The 20,272-nt window shown below is 39.8% G+C and overlaps 1 protein-coding gene across 1 annotated transcript; it reads left to right on the top strand.

The window, feature by feature from the left end:
- Positions 1-1,333: 1,333 nt before the first annotated feature.
- On the top strand, positions 1,334-20,251 carry LOC309711982 (uncharacterized protein; the record flags this gene model as incomplete). The annotated part of the gene is made up of 50 exons (XM_082542577.1): positions 1,334-1,376; positions 2,227-2,372; positions 2,470-2,582; positions 2,857-2,990; positions 3,434-3,657; positions 3,735-3,841; positions 3,914-4,032; positions 4,145-4,280; positions 4,464-4,546; positions 4,660-4,779; positions 4,888-4,989; positions 5,065-5,223; positions 5,324-5,406; positions 5,599-5,743; positions 5,837-5,881; positions 5,967-6,134; positions 7,023-7,142; positions 7,243-7,353; positions 7,437-7,469; positions 8,798-8,935; positions 9,068-9,214; positions 9,337-9,471; positions 9,600-9,757; positions 9,907-10,057; positions 10,153-10,207; positions 10,339-10,405; positions 10,660-10,793; positions 10,882-10,925; positions 11,057-11,230; positions 11,352-11,506; positions 11,619-11,732; positions 11,841-11,956; positions 12,333-12,487; positions 13,803-14,008; positions 14,098-14,275; positions 14,366-14,590; positions 14,740-14,909; positions 14,988-15,058; positions 16,107-16,207; positions 16,319-16,438; positions 16,569-16,706; positions 16,800-16,954; positions 17,081-17,180; positions 17,312-17,547; positions 17,989-18,172; positions 18,292-18,540; positions 18,649-18,828; positions 18,970-19,026; positions 19,633-19,775; positions 19,861-20,251. 50 exons carry the CDS (start codon positions 1,334-1,336, stop codon positions 19,903-19,905), a joined length of 6,492 nt encoding a protein of 2,163 aa, XP_082398703.1. The 3' UTR covers positions 19,906-20,251.
- Positions 20,252-20,272: the final 21 nt, after the last annotated feature.

Here is a 20,272-nt window from a genome sequence, read left to right as displayed (position 1 = left end):
ACAGAATTGTTCAGATTCACGGGCTACCTGTTAAATTGTGCTAAACTGATTTTAAGATTTACTCCTTTTCTTTCATTAAATAAAAGGTCTAGTTCTAGTATCTGCGGTCCCCTAACTTTATGTGAACCTCACCACTGCTTGAGATTCTCTAGCAGATCACTAATGAATATTCTTAATTTAGTGGCCTGACATTTTCACCCACTTTTGTGTGACTTATTTTTTTCATAATTGTGGAATTTGTTTTAAATACATGTCCTTTTTTTCTTTTTTAAATCAAATGTTGTTTCCATTTTATTCCTGATTGCATTTCTATTTATTGTGTTTAGTGTGGAAATTCAGCTTCTTAGAAAATTTTGTTACAGCTTTTTTATTTTTTAGCATTTCATAACACTTTTTAAAAATATGATACATAATTGTAGCAATGAAAGAATAAATGAGAATTTAACTGCAAATTTGAGTTTATTGTTTTGTAACATCCTTATAAACCATGTTAAAAAGTAACAGTTCAAGGCAGAGGTTTGGCAGTACATATACGTTTATTGACAGTCGACATGTGGTTGTTTATAACCTGTGTATTCTGGAGAGGAATGTGAGCATGCACTCTTTCCCCAAATGTACTGGTTACACACTAAACTTTGGATTTTCTGTGTAAAAAAACAAAACAAAAAAACACCTCAAAACTGATGTGTTTGCATTTTTATATACTATGAGAAACCTACCTGACATGCTGTTTGGACCAATTATTTTGTGACAATGTCACAAATCCGTTACATCAAATTAATTGCTGATAAACTTTTGATATTTGAGTAGCAAGGACATTTTACTCATACAAGAGCAATCAGGGTTTTATGTTTTAAAAATATTCAAGAAAAAAAGTTTAGTTAACAACAGTATGAAATGAAATAATGTAAAAATAGGCTTAGAAAAAAAAATCTCGTTTTTCAATTGAAAAACATTTTTTATTACTGATAGTTGTTGTTGGGGTTAATACCACATGGTGAAATCAATCCCATCTTTATTTTTTATTCATTTTTATTGGCTTGGGTTTTATTGACACACAGTAGCAGACTGCTGCAGTTTTTAAATGACCGTCACATCTGTTTTACTACTTTCAGTCTTTGGACCCTGGAAGACTGCTGAAAAGAGGAAAACCAACGAAAAGCTTCTCAGAGGGGCCAATACTTGGAGCTAGAGCACATCACTCACATCACTCACTCACACATACACTGCCAGGCTCAGGGGACGTTAGAGAAACGACTTTGCAATAGTAGGATGTGCATAAGCACTCCTTAAGACACCAAAAATATTAATTAAAAAAGCAAACAGACAAAGAATGCTTCTGAAGCTGTTGAGCTTTGCTGCTGTTCTTACTGGAGGTAAGTCAGGCTCTTATAATTACATTTTTAAATTGTATGTTTGACAATCTTATTTTTATTTTTCCTCTTTTCACCCCCAAAAATGAGCCAATCACAGAAAGTAATGATTCAGTTTTTTATTTTGAAAAACAGAGATTTTTTTAAATAATCTTAAAAAGCAAAACATCAGAAATATGGACTGCTGTTTTCTGATGTAACCTGGCTGCAGGAATAATAATTACGTTTTGCAACATTGGTTTAAAAAAAAGCTTTTGGAAGAACATGATGCGCAGAAGATCATGTGACCCGAAGTCTCAGGAAGACACTTACGAATCTAAATGTAATAATTACTTCCATTAGCGCAGTATATTTAACTGCAGATATCACAGAAGCTTGATTTATTTTTTTAATTTTTAGTCTTTATTAATCGATGGTTAGGTTTAGGTTAGAATTCGGTGCTTTTTTATGATTGCTTGACTAATTAAGGATTCGTGGAAATCACGCGCAAAGTTGTTAAAGTGAAACATTTACCCAAAGATTTGTGCAAACTGACTGACATGGCTAGACTGTAGCTCTGTCATGCGACTTTTATGATTGATGAGCATTCAGCGTTCAGCTCATCAGCTGGGGAAGTTGTGTACTTATCAACCCAGCAAAGTAGTCACAGTCTCTATAATAAAAGCCGTTATAGAAATTCACCTGAAGTGGAGAAGTAATGTAAATATCTAAACATCAGACTATGCAGAGAGAGATCATAGTGAAGAGATCATTTTCTCCCATAAGTAATATTACATCAAAACCGAAAAGGAGCATATTATATCTATGTGGCTGGAAATGTGCTGCCTCACATGCTAACTTTCAATATTTTCAGCTCATAGCCAGTGCCAGTCAGGCTGGAGGGAGTATGAGAACAAATGTTACTTCTTTTCAACTGATACAAAGTCATGGTTGGAGGCAAATGAATTTTGTCTGGAGCATAACAGCAACCTGATGAGCATTCAGGACATTCATGAGCGGGTGAGAACCAAAAAACGGGGGACATTACAGAGATTACATAAATAATGTTGTATCATTTCTCACTCTCTGGTTTTATATTTTCATGTCCTGTTTCTAGTTATGGGTGAGGACACAAATCAGCTCAGAGATCTACTGGTTCGGCCTGAATGACCGCACCGTGGAAGGTGTCTGGGAGTGGAGTGATGGGAGTCCTTTTATACAATATCTGTCGTATGTAATGCGTTTACTACTCTAGTGAAGCCCAACTTATTTATTTTATTTAGTAACCATGGTTCTTTTTCACACAACTTCCATTGCACGTGTGCTCATCTTTGTGGGTGAGCTTTTCCTTATCGGACTTGAGGGTCAACGCCATGGTTGGGCATATCAGAAAGCCGTGAAAGTCATTAGCATAATACCTGATCATTAAGAAATAAATGAAAGATATGTAAGGTATCTTTCTTAATTTTATCCATAATAATTATCCATTACGCTCCTATTTCAGACACTGGATGTCAGGCCAGCCTGATGACTGGAATGATAATGAGGATTGTGGTCAGGTGGTAGGCTATAACTTTGGAGAGTGGAATGATGAAAACTGCAATAACACGAGGAAATACATCTGCAAACACATCAACTGTAAGTGAAAAGAGTACAGTGGGGGAATTGGTTTGATCACCTCTTTAGCCACGCAGTTCAATCCAGTTTTATTTATACAAGGTTTGCACACATCGCATGCAGTGATCATTTGATATAATGGATTGTGGTGCAAAATTTACGTGATGTATTAACATTGTTGTTTATACACCAGGCCAACGATACAATATAAAAAATTGCTTCACATCTCCCTAGTCACCATGTATGTTGTAACCATAATAAAATCTGAGTGTTGAACATCCATTGGCTTGAAAAAACAGTAGTTACTAAATGTAACTCTGATTCTATGAGCATGAGCGCAACACCCCAAACATGTCATACCACTGGCTGTGTGATGTGGCCAGAGCTTGGTCTGTGCCTAAGGACACGTCGTAAATCATTCTTCGCTATAGCAGCTTAAACATATTTTCTTCCTTCCTCCTCAGCAAATCCTAGCCCACAGTGTGACTTAGCTAACGGGTGGATGACGTACGGCTCCAACTGCTACAAGTTTAAATCAGACACAAGAAAGAGCTGGACATCAGCTAGGCATGACTGCGTGGCGGATGGAGCAGACCTGGTGTCCATTACTTCAGCAGGAGAAAACCAGTTTGTCACGTCAAACATGGGTGAAACACATCTTGACCTCTGGATTGGGCTTTCTACACTGGTAAGAGAGGCATAGTGTAGGATTAGTAAACAGACTTACTTCTTTCTAAATGGATAATTTGACCTTTTTTTCTCCAGAAATGCAACAAGATTTCATGTCAAGTGGAAGTGGGGAACAGTCAGCTTGCCTGGTCTGATGCTACACAAGTGGGCTACACAAATTGGGCTGAAGGTCAACCCACAATGTAAGGTTTCATACTGTTGAAACAGACTCTCAAAGTCAATATTAATTGACTAAATCTTGCATTTTCCAACAGTGACACTCAGGTTGGCAGCTGTATTGCAATGATCAAGGATGAAACCAGTTCATTTGGAGACTGGAGGTCCCACGTCTGCAGACACGAGCGTCCTTACATGTGCAAACGTCCACTGAATAGTAAGACTGATTGTTTTGGAAACACAAGGTTTACCATTGTGAAAGCATTTTATTTGGTTTCTGTTTTTTTCTCTCACTATTTCCGACTCTTGTTTTCCCTTCTCACCTGCAGCCATCTGCCCTGCTGGCTGGCAGAGCTTTGGTGGCAGTTGTTACTGGATGGTCAGTAATATCAATCTCTTGACCACCTGGCACGAGGCTTTTACAAAGTGTTCTGATATAGGGGCTCACCTCCTGATTATAAACAGGTAAAGAAAAAGAAAATTTCCCAATCAAAGTGAGACTATTCTGACCAATGATAGTGTTACCAACTTCCTAAATAATAATAAGGTGCATAGTCTTGTGTTAAGAATTTAGCCTTCGTGAGTTCAGGTATTTGATTACACACAGTGATTCTCATTTGCCATGTTTGTTCCATTCTTCATGTGTAGTCAAGAGGAACAGTATTTCATTAATGGGAAGCTCCCAGACTTTCATCAAGTGGACATACCTGACATGTGGATTGGTTTATCAGGTCCTCTATGATTTCGTGCTCGTGAAAATGTGAAAAAGACATTGCCATTTTATACACGATTAATGAGAAAGCTGTCTAAAATCTAAAGTTATTTATGTATGTAACATTACCAGATAAGGACCAGGATGGCCACTTCAAATGGGTGGATAAAACCGAAATAACCTTCTCAAACTATGGTGCCGGTTGGCCCAGAAACACTGAGAACTTCTGGGACTGTGGACAGATCTTTACGGGTAACGATCGGTGCTCTGTTGCTCTGTTCCTAAGCTAATCGTTTCGCGTGTCATTAGATTGAGGCTGCTATTACAAGACCGATTAACGTTCTCAACATTCTTATCCAGGAAATTATGACGGCAAATGGGAAACAACCAACTGCTTTAAGAGCCTGGGATACATCTGTGAGATGACCGGGGGACAGAACCCGAAACCAACTTCAGCTCCTGGTCAGTCAAACTTCACATTCTCTCTTTCCTTGCGGTCAGACCACACCTTTACTGATAACTGTTGATTTGCTTTAGATTCCCACTGTGACACTGGATACTTGTTGTATGGGGACTTCTGCTATTACTTTGAGACCAAGATGGTGAAAAACTGGCAAGATGCTGAAGCACACTGTACCAGAGAGCAGGGTCACTTGGCCAGCTTCCACACAGAGGAAGAGCTGAGTTTCCTGATTGGTGAGTTACTAAGAGTACAAATCAAACTATGACTAAAGTGAAGTATTTCATTAACACACTCTATCAATGCTGATGTGCTTTTGTCTTGACATTTTGATAGCTCACATGCCAGGGGAAGCCTGGGTGGGTTTGAATGACATTAATGTTGAAAACCAGTTCGTATACACCGATGGAACACCTGCAGTAAGTGGCAAAGCCAGAGCAACCTATATGGCACCAAAACTTGTATTTCTAACCTATTTTCTTATACTGTGTAAAAGTGTGAAAACATTCATCACAAACCTAAAAAACTTGAGACTATCCTCTATCCTTCATAATATTTTACGGTGTCAAAATATTACACATGAAAATACTCACGGTTTCTTCTGATCTCAGGATTTTCTCCCATGGGCGGCAGACCAGCCTGACAACTGGATGAATAATGAAGACTGTATGCACATCACAGGAACGACTCACAATGATCCTGGAAAACTCAATGATGACTTCTGCACAGCCACAAGGGATTATATCTGCAAAAAAGGTGTGATAAATGCATTCATTTTTGCCTCTTCCTGAATTAATTTTATATACTGAGTTTATATTTAGAGTTATTCCTTGTTTCGTATTTCTGTAGCCAAGGGACAAGGGCCTCCTCCCCAGCCTCCAACATCTGGACCAGGTCAGGCTTTAAGCTACACTGACAAATGATGATTAAATACATTTATCTCAATATGCAAATGTGTGAGCAGCTGTGTTTGTTACAGGCTGGAACGATAAATGCGGTTCTTGGACCGCTGATCCTTTCAATGACTACTGCTACCTGTTTAACTACCTGTCGATGAGGACATGGGCAGAGGCTCGAGCTGACTGCGTCAATCAGGGAGGAGATCTACTCAGTATCACTGAGCCCTTTGAACAGACCTTCATACAGGGTATGATCCTTACATCTTTATTTCACTGTTCAGATGAAAAAGATGGTCATTTGTTGTTAAACAGTGTTACAGAGGCCCTGCTTCATTAATATTTGGGTATTAGAATCATATCATACTATAATACATCATTAACATATCATAACTGCTTTAAAACGATTAAAAAACATTACATACATTACATAGGAAGATTACAGAACGCATGTTACAGATAAAAAAACTGAATGAACTGTAACTGTATGAAATAAAAAGGGGCTGTGAATGATCCCATTCTTTCATATAAGTTGCTAAAATAGGTTGATACCTTGAGGGCTAAAGGATTCTATTGAATCGTGCTGTTGCTCCTAAATATGAAAATATGACATTTTTAATCATATTTCAGTGTAATAATATGCTAAATGTGATTTTTTTATTTTTATTTTAGACGACATATTTTAACTGCTTTTCTCAATTTCTCAGTCAACTTCTCACTTTTCAGTTTGTAGGTGTTTCAGAGCTGATATGTGCAGATATTTGCTTGAAATTTATGCTTGAAAAATTTTGCAGTTTGGAGATTGTGTCGCTTTCATGTATTGTAGAATTTTGGAGCGGTGTAACTAGTGATGTCTTTTTCAATGCTACCACTAGTGGGCACTGGAGACTTTTTCTCCCCTAAATACTGTAAATCATCTTCAAAGACTGACTAGGTATACAGGTACACTCCCACTTTTGGGTGTGGCCGGTGCAACAAAGCACACATAACTGCAACCAAGGAGTGAAAAGGGCCTAGAACTTTGCTCATTAGTCTGGAGTTTTATCTTTATCTTCACATTTGACTGTTTCTTATTTCTTTAGATCTATTAATAATCTCAACCTGCTATAATTTGCTGCTTTTTTAAAATATCCTCTCAGCTTTAATCCAGCAGAGTCCCACTGGGATCTCTATGTGGATGGGGGGTCATGACTCCATGACTGAAGGTGGTTGGGAATGGACAGACGGCTCTCCGTTCAGATTCATCCACTGGAATGCAGGTTAAAGGCCAAATCTGATGCTTTATAAATACTTACAGACTTAAAACTAAAGACTAAAAACAAAAACTAAAGTGAAAAATATGCTCGTCTTTTCTCACAGGGAACCCAGATGACTATTATGGCGAAGACTGTCTGAGTATGCTCATAAACAATGGCTACTGGAATGATGACAACTGTGAGTACAAGAGAGGATATATCTGCAAGCGGAGAGGTGAGAAATGATGCTCCAGATGATGCTTGGAAAATAAGAATTTGACAATTTTCAGATTTCTGATAGATGTTTACTTTTTCCAGGAAGAACACCTGAGCCACCTCCACCTCATGATGGTAACAGTGATACCTCAGTGTTAATTTGAAACAATAAAAAGATACAGTTGGTTAACAGAGCAAGAGATTGAGATCTAAACATACTAGTTTTCTTTAAAAAGCATAAATAATTTCAGTTTGCACATAATAACAGAATTATTACAGAAAAACCAAAAATGACCGCAGTGGAAAAACTAACCCCTTTACTGACTAATAGCACAAACCATGATGTGCTGTAAATTTTCAATGCTTAAAGTTTGTAAAATCAAGTAAAAACTGAGGTTTATCTTCCAATTTACACACAATATAAAAAACTGCTGTCTCAGTTGTCACCTGGAAAAAAAAAAGAAATCAGTTCAGACTTGAGAAAAAGAATTGTCACTGCTCACAAAGCAGGAGATGGATATAGTTATCACAGCATTTCTAAAGTTTCAAGAACTGGAGTGAGAACTAGTATAAAGAAAATCAAAGAGAGCCACACCTGGCAGATGTAGAAAGTGAAAGATTTCAAAGAATGAGAAATATGTCTACCCCAGAATAACTGCAAAGACACTAATGAATAACTCAGCCAAGTCAGGAATTATAATCTTGAAAAGGACAATCACTAGAACTCTACACAGGAAGGGACTGTGAGGTTACAGACCAAGAAAAACTCCTCTTCTGCAGAAAAGATAAGTTTAAGCTGGACTGAAGTATACTATAGACAACCTGGAGAAAGGTTATGCACACTGGACGCATACCCTTTGGTCAGATGACATGAAACTAGAGCTCTTTGCCCACAGAGACACTGATTGTATTTAGAGAAAGAAGGGAGAGGTTTACAACCTTAAGAACACTGACAATGACTCAAAACGTACATCACTCCTGGTGAAGAACAACCTCCAGAAGACCAAAGTGGACGTTACTGACTGCCCTTCACAAAGCCCTGACTTGGAACATCTTGGAAATTTGTGGGGTGAACTGAAGAGCCATGAAAGAAGACCATCGAATCTGCGGGAGGTTGAGAGAATGGACTGGAATCACTCAGGAGACGTGTGAGACCTGCTGAAAACTACAACAAATGACTGCAGGCTGTTATCCAATGAAAAAAAAAAAAAGCAAAACTGACTATTGGCATAAGGGAGGCTAATAATTTTTTGGCTTTGGTGAAAAATTTTTTTTCTATGTGCAAAGTAAAAAAATTGTAAGTCTCCAAATTAATACTAGAATATTTGGAAAAGCTGTGTTAAAAATTCCTTGCTCTGTTTAAAGGTACTTGGGAAATTTTCATGTTTAGGCTAATTATTCTACCCTCATCTATAATATATATTATTTTTGCACTGGAATAACGCATCAACTTTTTATTGTAGACTTTCTGACTGCACTGATATGCCAGGGCTCCGGTGCTGTCCTTCATTGTCCACAGGAAAGTGTGATTAACATCCAGTCTGCTTTCTACGGACGACAGAATGCCGACATCTGTCCACACTTCGATGGCTCAGAAAGTGGTGCTGCACATTTGTTACAACATATATTGATGATGTGTATTTGATTCAGTGATTTTTTGAAAACTTTATCTGCAGGTATGTATCAATGTAAATCAAATTAATTAAGTAAATATTGATATTACTATATTCTAGGCAACTGCACAGTAGGCGGCATCCTTCCTAAGTACAGAAAAATGTGTGACAACCTTCCGTTCTGCTTTGCGTATGCCAATGTGGACCCAGACCCCTGCCCCACTGTTTCCAAATATCTTAAGCTCATCTACAGCTGTGAACAAAAAGGTAACTTCTCCATCGGTTTCTCTAAACATTTTATAATCAGTGCTAATGTTTACTGTAGTATTACATATTTATCTTGAGTTAGTGCAATTCCGGCTTCATGCTTTTGTGCTTTGAATGCTCAGTGTGCCTGCATGGCTTGGGTCTTGAACATGGCAACATCTCAGATGCCATGCTCTCTGCTTCCTCCTCCATTGGCTCCTTCACTCCAAACAAAGCTCGTCTGAATGGAAATTCCTGCTGGATGCCATCAGGAAATGGTATGCACCAACCCAGGGATCACACATGTGTAATAATATTTGAATTGTTAGTTAAAACTTGAGGTTGGGGTTCTGGGTTTTGGCACAACAAAGGTCCTATCTTCTACCCTGTCTCTGTCCTCTTACAGCTGCTTCAAGCTGGATTCAGGTAAACCTTGGTGAGACCAGAAAAGTGACGGGGATTGTGATTCAGGGTTGCCCACAGAATGACCACTGGGTGACCAAATTTAAGATTCAGCACAGTATGAATGGATTGACCTGGACTGACTACCCAGCTGATGGGGATGTGAGTAAGAATTGCATGAAACTGCATAGCGACTTTGTGGTCTACCACCTGCCAGACATCAAGACTGTTCAAAGCCACACTTGGGAGCTCTTGGACAGGTTTATCTGTTTAAATATCCATGATAACAATTTTCTATTTCTCTCATTCAGTTCCAGATTTTACCAGGAGCAACAGACAGAAACACTGCTGAGACTCAGCTGCTGGGGAAGCCTGTGTCAGCTCAGTTCATCCGCATCCTTCCAGTGGAGTTCAGCAGTCAGGCAGGCCTTCGGTTTGAGGTGTTAGGATGCACGCCAGACTGTAAGGAAACTGACTTAACTCCAGATTAAACCTTTTTTCAAATACAAATCTAAATTTATATGGTTTGTCATTATAAAATATCGGATGTTCAACAGATGCAGTTACATGTGCCAGCAAGCCCAACTTCAACTTTGCTAATGATAAAATGACGTAAGTAAAAATATATTTTTCATCTTTTTTTTAACAAATATACTGTAATAAAGTTGAATTTGTAGCTCTTTGTGTCATTGTTCTTTGGATTATTAGTCACACATTTCTACACTAATTTTCATGTCTTTCAGTGTCCACTGTCCAGCAGACTGTGCCAAAGCTGGTTACACAGTGTATGGCACTACATTGTATCGAGGGGTACGTAAAAAATAAATAAATAAAAGAACACTTTTTAATTAGAGTATAGCATCACGTCACTTAAACTTCTGGGATATTGATATGGTCAGTTAAGTAACAGAGGTTGTTAATTAGTGTCGGTATCACCATTGATACCTAGACCCAACAGAGGTTGCACAACTAGTCCGACTCCTGCAGGCCGGCACATCAGTACGTACCATTGCCAGAATGTTTGTGTCTGTGCATGCATTACCTCTCTCTTCTTTCTTAAACAGGACTCAAACATCTGTGCAGCAGCTATCCATGCTGGAGTGGTGCTGAATGAGATTGGAGGAGACTGCACTTTGCTAAAAGCTGACGGACAGAACTTCTACCCTGGATCCACGAGGAATGGCATTACCTCACGGCAGTGAGTAGATGAGTTTCTTAGTTCTTGTTTTGTTTTTTAGTAGCGGGGCAGTCCCGAGAGGCTGATTCAATGCCTTTACTTTCAACAGATATGATGGAAACTATGCTGTGTCTTACTTTTTTGCAGATGGAGGTAAGTTGACATGCAGTTAGAACCTCTTAATTTCTTTCAGCTTCCACTTTTTGAAGAAGTAATGATGATTTTATGAGTTAATCTGTTCTGTGTTGTTATTCTGCCGTTTCTCTTTCCACTCTCTCCCACAGAGCTGAGATGCTCCGGACCTGACTGGTTTGAGTTTGGGGACTTCTGCTACAAACCTTTTGGAGACAAAAAGACGTGGCATGATGCTCAGAGCAGCTGCAGGGCTCTGGGTGCTGAACTTGTCTCCATCCTCTCCATGACAGAGCAGAGCTGGCTGGAAGGCTACCTGTACATGGGTATGGATTTACACTTATTTTCTCTGTGTTTAAACTAAAGTAGATGTTAAAGGTTTAGAAAAGCCTTTTACATTCTTAAGTCACACTTGATTTAAACTTGATATTTATTTGTCCTTCACAGCCACCAGTGACGTCTGGATTGGTCTAAATGACCTGTTTTATGCTGGCTTGTTCTCATGGTCTGATCAACACATAACAACATTCACCTACTGGGCTCCAGGGGAACCCAACAACCATGATGGGTTCAGTGAGGACTGTGTCGAGATGTTGCACCAGGTGAGAAACCTGAAAACCCTCACTGGTGAAAGCAAATAAAGTGATCTTTGTAGTCAGTTGTGGTCTTTTTGACATCAATCTTAATTGATTGATCATACTAATTTTCCTTCAGTCTGGCCGATGGAACGACGTGACCTGCACAGAACTCAATACATACATCTGCAAAATGCCCAAAGCACATTACCCACTGCCTTCTGTACAGCCCACTGTGTACGGATGTCCTCAGGTGCGACAAACATCGACTTGTCACATTTCTCTGCCTTTTCAAGTTTAACCTCACACTGCAGAAGTGACAATGCCAGATGTGTAATAAGGTGTTTAATGTGTGTGTCAGGGCTGGGAAGCATATCGCTACTCCTGCTACTGGATGGAGGAGACGACTAGGAGCTGGTCTGATGCTAAGGCCTTCTGTGAGGAGCAGGATGCCGTCTTGCTGCATATTGGAGACATGTGAGTCACATGTCTGTCTGAGGGTGATATAAGGATGCTTATTATTGCAAAACTACAGATTCTGGATTTTATGTATCTGGATGATACATAAAATCTTAGCCTATACTTATGGTGCTATAATCCAGTGTCACTCAACAACACTCTTATCTCTGAAAAACTCATGAAGAAGAATTTTCCTCCCCTGTGATTCACAGAATATTTCATAATTCCCCCCCCCCCCTGGAATCCAAATAATTTCAAAATTTTAGATTTTTTTTTTAAATTGCTCCACTTGTATAGGGGCAATTTTTCCAGCTGAGGTTGTGCACTCCAATAGTCTTTTTTGTACATTATTGTCTGTTTGTCATTATCATCTCTTTGTTCCGTTTTCCTGCAGCTATGAGCAGTCACATTTTACAGCGGCGCTGTCAGGAAAGACTGGTTTTTGGTGGATTGGCCTGCGTGCTCATGGGGGGGCAGGTGGAGGGGTGGACTACATTTGGGATGATGGTTCATCTCTCAGCTTTACTCACTGGGACAGGAACCAGCCAGGTACTGACCTAACACTGACCTACATAAAGCTGGCTAGCTGCTGCATTTCTGAAATATTTCACTTTTTTTGGTCCCATTGACTTTGAATGGAGAACCAGCTTTCTCTCACCTCTGCTTTGTATGTTGAAGGTTGTGGCTTTGAGAACAGCATGGGACATTTTTCACGATGATTTGTTTTGGTATATATTGTGTAATACACATCAACACATATTTCAGATTTTTTTCTCCTCATCTTAGACAGAAAACTGTAAACATTTTCCTGTTTACAAAATTATTTCAGAGGGACAACTTTACAACAACAAGGTAAATGTCGCTGAGGTGGGCTGGTTTAGCTCAGTTGGATGAGCAGGCGACCATATGCTGCACGGCTGATAGTTAGGCTGATAGATAGTACAGCCCAATCTGGTGGGGAAGTGTGGGAAGCCAGATCGGGCGCCCCCCTTCCGGCCCTCCTCTCTGCTCTCTCCAATCTTATCTTACTTACTTCTCTTACTCCTCTCTATCACCTTTTCTGTCCCTTTGAAGAAATAGAATAAACTGTAGAAAACTAAACAGGTAAAAGAAGAAGCGAAATAACAATTTTAACATAAACCAGTGACACACTCTGGGGCCTGATCAGCCCTGGCAGGGCCTCCTTGGATGAGGGTGTCCAGTGATAATGGCCAAAACGCCCGATGAATCCAAGGTCCACTACTGATGATGTGTCCCAAATTTTAATAATTTAGATCAGATCTCTAATCCCTAAACCTAACCAAGGAAAAATGGCAGATTAGCTTGGGTAAAAAGAACGAAACTTGAGGCACACAACAATATGTGCCGCTGGTAAAGTTTCTGGGCTGCTTTTCCTCATAGCAGCCATCCCCCAAGATTTTCTCCATCAAAAGCAATGCATTGTCAGGGATTGTAACATCTAGTCCTTTTACTGAATAAAGCCAAAAAAATATTTAAAAAAAATAAAATGTCTCTGAGGTGAAGGTGACTACACTTTGAAAAAAAACAAACAAACTTGTAGGACTGAAATTCTTCCAAACACTGAGCAATTCCATTAGGTACAGAGTAGCTGCTATCTGAGGTACAGTACAGTTTGCCTATTAAAAAAGCTAGCCATGGGTTTATAAGCCATCTCACTTCAGCTTTGTTAGCCAACCTCTTTTACCTCCAACTTTTTTGCTGCACCAGAGGCAAACTACAAAACGAGCCCGCCAGTAACAACAATCCCACCCCAATTTCTCCAGAATTGTGTAGTTTAGTTTTTTCTTATTGTTATTATTATTAATAATAAACACAAGAAACCAAAATCTCTTTCTGTTTTTAGATAACGGTGGTGGTACTTGTGTGGCTATGACAACGGGTCAGGTTGGTGGTTTCTGGGATGACAAGCAGTGCTTGGACAAATATGCCTTCGTATGTGAAAAATACAGACCTGACATCAGCCCGCCCACCAAGGCCCCGACTGTTCCTCCTGCACAGGGCTGTGCTGCTGGCTGGACAGCCAAACCCCATTTCAGGCACTGTTATAAGGTAATAACAGCTCAAAGTTAAACATCTAAAAGTGTGATTATCTGCAAGAGAAGGTCAGTTATTCATTTTCCAGGGGCGATTTATTGCAGCTCTTCCACAACGTGGACTGGTCCTTGAAGAAGAGCTGGGAAGCAGCGCTTGAGGACTGTATCGCCAGAGGTGGTAATCTGGCCAGCATCCACACTCAGGAGGAAGAAGAGTTTCTTGCTCTGTACAGCAAAGGCACTACCAAGTGGATTGGTCTCAGGAGCAACCCAATAGAAGGAGGTGAGCAAAATATATGTATTGCAGACTGGACCCGGTTAAATGGAAGCCAAATAAAGAATAAACCTAAAAACAACTCCTCCCTTATTGCAGGATATTCTTGGAGCGATGGCACGCCTCTGTCCCACACCAACTGGGGTGACGGGGAGCCAAACAATCACGAGGGTCGGGAGGACTGTGTAGAGATGGTGAGCAACGCGAATGGCACCTACTCGTTGTGGAATGATCTCAACTGTGACGCTCATCAGGATTGGATATGCAAGATTACTAAAGGAAAGGATCCCATCCTTCCCCCTAGGCCCCCATCACCTGAACCAGGTAACTAAGGCACCTGTCGTTTCTCTACAGAGGGATCAAGTCATGAATTTGCTTCCCTTAAGGATAGAGCAATTTTTATATGAATTCAGACCCTCACAAACCCTCACAATGTCTGAGTGTTTGTTTTTTCCTAACGTTTCAAACTTCAGCTCCCGATTGTGGCTCGAACCCCGGCTGGAGGAAGAACAAAAACATCTGCTATTACTACAATGACACTGACATAGTGGACTTCCACACAGCTTTCACACGGTGCTATGCAGAGAAAGCCAGACTTGTGTCCATCCTAAACAGAGAAGAACAAGCATATGTTAACAGCATGGTATGCTTTTTCATCTTTAACTTCATTAGAGATTATTTACTGTGAAAAAATGAATGATAAGTCTTGCTGCTGTTTCAGGTGGGGACAGGAAAGGTTACTGCAGCCTGGATTGGCATGAGGATGTTTGGCACAGTAGATGGACAATACGTGTAAGTATGTTTCTAAGCAATTGCACCAAAGCAAAGAAATGTTAAACAAATCTTTTTTGTGTCATTTTCTTTTTTCATAGTTCTGATCAGCAGAGTTTCCATTTCACAATATTTAGGGATATTTCATGTCCTTAAAACTGATATTTAATGTAACAGATCAGGACTTCATGCTGAGGGTCCAGGGGAGGGGGAGAGAAAATGTCAGAACAAAATTTGCATAAGCCAGGGCTGTATTACAAATAGCAAAGTTTTACCGTCTTTGGTTTGCTATGTTTTAGTTTTTTTGGTCACATTTATACACAAAAATCAGCCCACAATGAGAATTGCCACAGAAAACATCTTTGTGTCTTTATTCAGCGCTGGGCACTCACAGAGCCCTACAAATTCACAAATTGATTTTCATATATTTTACTTTTTCTCCTTTTATGTACTATAAAATTGGAAAAACTATAAGTTGCCCACAGCTGACTATAAGTCAGATTATATCATCTGACTTCAATAAATATTTGCAACCTCACACAGTATGCAGAAAAAAAATGAGAATGATGCACATATTTACACGTGTGGGACAGCAGGAGTAACTTCATAAACATCAATTGACGTTGATTAGATGAACTTAGATGAACACCACGTGAAACGCCTGATTTATTTAGAGAACAGCTGCCCTAACCTCAAAGATCCCACAGTTTGAATCAAATTATGAAGGAAAGGTTTGCCCTCATACCGGAACATGTTGACTCATCTTTATCTCACTTATCTACAATGCCATACTGATTACAAAGAGAAAAACTTGCATTCAATCTGTGCTGTGTTATTTTTGTTAGTACCCTTATGTTTGACCTAATTTGCTTTGCTGTCGGTATATCGCACTGATGATTATGAGTTCATATATGTGACCATTGTTATCATTGCTCTGGTTAGTAAATTTAGACCAAATTCACTAATTTACTACTGGTTAAAAACATTCAACATACTTTAACAGATTTGAAGATGAGGAAAATCTTTTCTTTTAATGTAAAACTGTAAAATTTCTGTTTTATGTGCTCAGGTGGGTCGACCACTCCCCTATGACATACACTCACTGGGCTCCTGGTGAGCCCAACAATGCTAACGGGGAGGAGCAGTGCGTGCAGATGAACAGACATCAAGGTACTGCACCTTCTGTCAACTGACAATTTAGATCAAATACGCTATTTTTTAACTAATGTGTCTTTATGACTTAACTATAATGATGCGTGCAATATACTCTGACTTGCTAAGGTGGATGGAACGATGCCAACTGTGGTCGGGCTTCAGCAGGTTACGTATGTAAGAAGTTCCCCGGAGATATTCACACTCCGCCTCCACCAACACAGCCCTGGGAGGGCAACTGTCCTGCAGGTAACATACACAGTTTAAATACAAATTTGGTTAAATCACACAGGCTGACTAATGCTGCTGGTTCTTTCACATCAGCTGGAGTATTTTTTCTCTGTTTATTACTCATTACGATTTTCCTCCTCCCCTGTAGGTTGGCTGCGTTTCAACAATAAGTGCTTCATGTTCAAAGGAAAAAAGAATGATATTAAAGGAAACTGGTCATATGCTCGAAGTTGGTGCAGGGAGCAAGGAGGAGACTTGGCAATCATTGATGACCAGTATGAGAATGGTAAGCTCAGCATATAACCATTAAACAAAACATTATTAGAACAGAGGTTTCCTCCACAGAGACGGCTCTTTACATTTCCGTTCTCTCCTACAGACTTTGTTGCTAGTTACCTGAGGGACCTGGAGCTCCCCACATGGATCGGTCTGTCAGATCTCTTGGTGGAGAATCAGTACGCCTGGAGTGATGGGGTCAGTCCAGTTCTGTACACCAACTGGAATGACAAAGAGCCCAACAATGCGAACGGAGTGGTGAGGACACTTTGCTTCAGATTATCACTAATCGAGTGAAGCAGATGGGAAAGTACTGTAAAGTTGTGGGCTCATAAACAGGGAAAGGACACATTTAGCCTTGACTATTCTTGGTTTGCTCAACAGGAAAACTGTGTGACGATTACTCATAGCCCCCTATTAACTGGCAAATGGAACGATGACAACTGCGACAACAATCACAGCTTCGTCTGCTCCAGAAAGAAATGTTAGTAAACACTCCAGAGATAATTCTTCCTGCTCAGATGCAATTGCATTTCACAGACTACAAAAAACATTTTAAATGCATGCTAGCTTAAACCTTCTTATTAAGTATTTGTCAATCTCCCTAAATATTAGCAAGCAGTATCCAGCCGCCTCCACCCACAAAGAGCCCCTGCCCAGCAGGCTACATCTCATGGTACCTGAACTGTTACAAACTGGTGGAGGAGCCAGCGACCTGGGATGCAGCTCAGGCAGCCTGCAAGGATCAGGGAGGCAATCTGGCCAGCATCGACATGAGCTACGACCAGGCCTTTGTGGCTGGAGCGGTCCTGCAGGGAAAAGCTGATGCCTGGATTGGACTGAAGCGCAAGGTGCTGTTTAGAGAGAAACAGAAAAGTTTAGTTCCAAGTAGAATTCAGAAGAATTCGCATTAAATATGCTACAAATAGAAGAAAAATACTCCAGGAAAGGCACTAATTATAGAAGGTGAAAACACCTTATTGCAAGTAAAGATCCTACATTAATAAAAAGTATTGAGAAAATTTTACTAGGAAGATTTACTTTTAAAAAAGTAGATGCATTTCAATTAAACTAGGAATCAAAGGCAGACATCTCTAATATAAAAACTACCAGAGCTATTAAAAAAAACAACAACTGAGTAATCAGTTGTGGATTTAAACCTTCTGTCTTCTCTCACTGGTATTTGTTTTTTTCTGCACTCTTGGAGTCACTTCCTTGATGCTTGTCTAACGGCACTGTGTGATCCATGACAATCTAAACATTTAATCATATGTTGTTGCCTTGTGATGCAGGATGATGGCTCCTACATGTGGACAGATGGTTGGCCAGTTTTTTTCACTCAGTGGGGACCAGGAGAGCCCACTAACATTAAGGATGAGGGCTGTGTGAGTATGCATGCTTCGAGGATGTTCCACGGGACCTGGAATGACACCAAGTGTGACCTAGAGAAACCATACATCTGCAAGAAAACCTCAGGTACAAACTCAATCAGAATTGAACTTTTTTTCTTTCTTTTTAATTGCTTTTAGTCAGTTTCTGACTAATTATATATGCTTTCATTTATATAACCTTTAATAATAACACTTGTGTCTCAGAGAAACCTCCAACCACTCCCGCCCCTGGTGATGGGATGTGTCAGCGCTTTGCGATACCCTATGGCAAGTACTGTTACTATGTGTACAGTGGTGATGTCGGCTTCTCTTGGCCGGACTCTGAACACTACTGCCAGGCAGGCAGGATGGAGCTGGTCTCCATTCACAGCAGAGCAGAGGTAGAATTCCTCAAGAGCTTCAACTACAGCAAAAATATGAACCTCTGGATTGGCCTTACCAGGGATAACAACTGTGAGTTTACAAATGGAAAGAAAAAGAGAGAGACTCGTTGCTTTCACAGGGCTATTGTACCAGGGCTTAATTCAGTAAAATGAATCAACTTTTCTTTTAAACCTGCAGTTGGCTGGGCCTGGACAGATGAGACCTCTGTAAGCTTCCTCAACTGGGCTCCCAATGAGCCCAATTCAGCGTTTCACCCAGGGGACATGGCCGAGAACTGTGTGGAGATGTACAAAGACGGACGCTGGAATGACAACAACTGCATGGAGAAGAAAAGTTTTGCTTGCCGCCACCCTCAGTGTAAGCATTTTTCCCATTTCCCTTTTTAGATATTTTAATGCAGCACAGATGTAAGGCAATTTCTGCAGCTTTAATAACGCTTATTGAATTTGGTAATGATAAGCAGTGGAATAACAGGCTCTTTGTAAATCTGTCTTTCAGTTTATCAAACAGATGAGAACAAAAATCCAATTTATCCCACTGAAGCTCCAGCTAACAGTAAGTGACAAATATGGTTGCTTTACAATATAACTTGGTTTTCATGTCAGCAAATAATAATTAAGCCATGCATTTAATAATAAACAAAACAAAAAAACCCCCCAACAATAACAGATCTAAATCAGCTAGTCCTTGTAGAGCAAAATCGCCCATTTGGATTTCTGAGACTTTGGGGACATTTGTGGTCCCCAGATGACAAAAAAAAAAAACTACTTTGGAAATTCCCCAACTTTTCACCTGTTGCAGCCTTACAGGTTTAAGTGTGGATTTCAGTTACTAAGTTGGTCATTGTTCATGGCAACCGTTAATAATGTCCCCTGCCACAATCATTAACAAGTGTACTGATCCACTTATTTTATTTAGTACCACACACAGACTAAAGTTTTATTTCCTCTAAAATTTCCCCATCTGCCTTAACCTTATGTTGTCTTTGTTGCCAATTTAACATCCAGACACAACTATTACACAAGTATTGAACATGTTAGAATACTAATAATAGGGTTTAGTGTAAAGCGTCACTGAAATACAATCGCATAGGTATAAGCAAAGTAAGACATTGGAGTGATTCTAGCAGGTTAATATCTCACCTGAGCTGGTTTGTCTCAGACGTAGGGCTGATAGCCGGCATCGTCGTTGCAGTCATTGTGGTCGTCGCCATAATAGTTGGACTGTTCTACGTCTTCAGTGTGCGTGGATATAAACTGAGCACCTTGAGCTTGCCAACAAAAAGCACCAGTAGAATTGATGTGGTAAGTTTTTAATTAGCCTGTCATGGTTGGATAAACAAATGTATTGATGTCAGTGCTAAAAACTCATGTCATTCTTGTGTTGCAGCCTGCCTTTACCAACCCCAACTTCGTAGGAGAATCGGACACATAAATCGTCGAGCTTTTCACATTAACACTGATATTTTTTGCAAATCAATAACATAGTTTGTTATTTTTATACAATGCAGACTATCCCTGCTCTCAAAGGGCAAGACAGAACATGCAAACTCCACACAGAAAAGCCTCAGTTGGCTGGTGGATTTGAACCCAGAAACATCAGTGCTGCCAGTCAACAGGTTGTGATACGCTAATACCATTAAAATATAGTGAGATAACATTTCCCCATTTTTCCACATGCAGCAGTAATGATGTCGATATATAGCCAGTTGCTGTTTTGCAGATTTTATAGCAAAGTGCCAAATTATTCTTTTTTTTTTTTTTAAATAAAACAAACAACCGTGTTTTTATTTCCAGTGTTT

The sequence above is a fragment of the Aulonocara stuartgranti genome (genome assembly GCF_965226115.1).
Source record: "Aulonocara stuartgranti genome assembly, chromosome: 7".
Taxonomy (NCBI): Eukaryota; Metazoa; Chordata; class Actinopteri; order Cichliformes; family Cichlidae; genus Aulonocara; species Aulonocara stuartgranti.
This window is presented reverse-complemented; position numbering and strand designations above follow the sequence as displayed.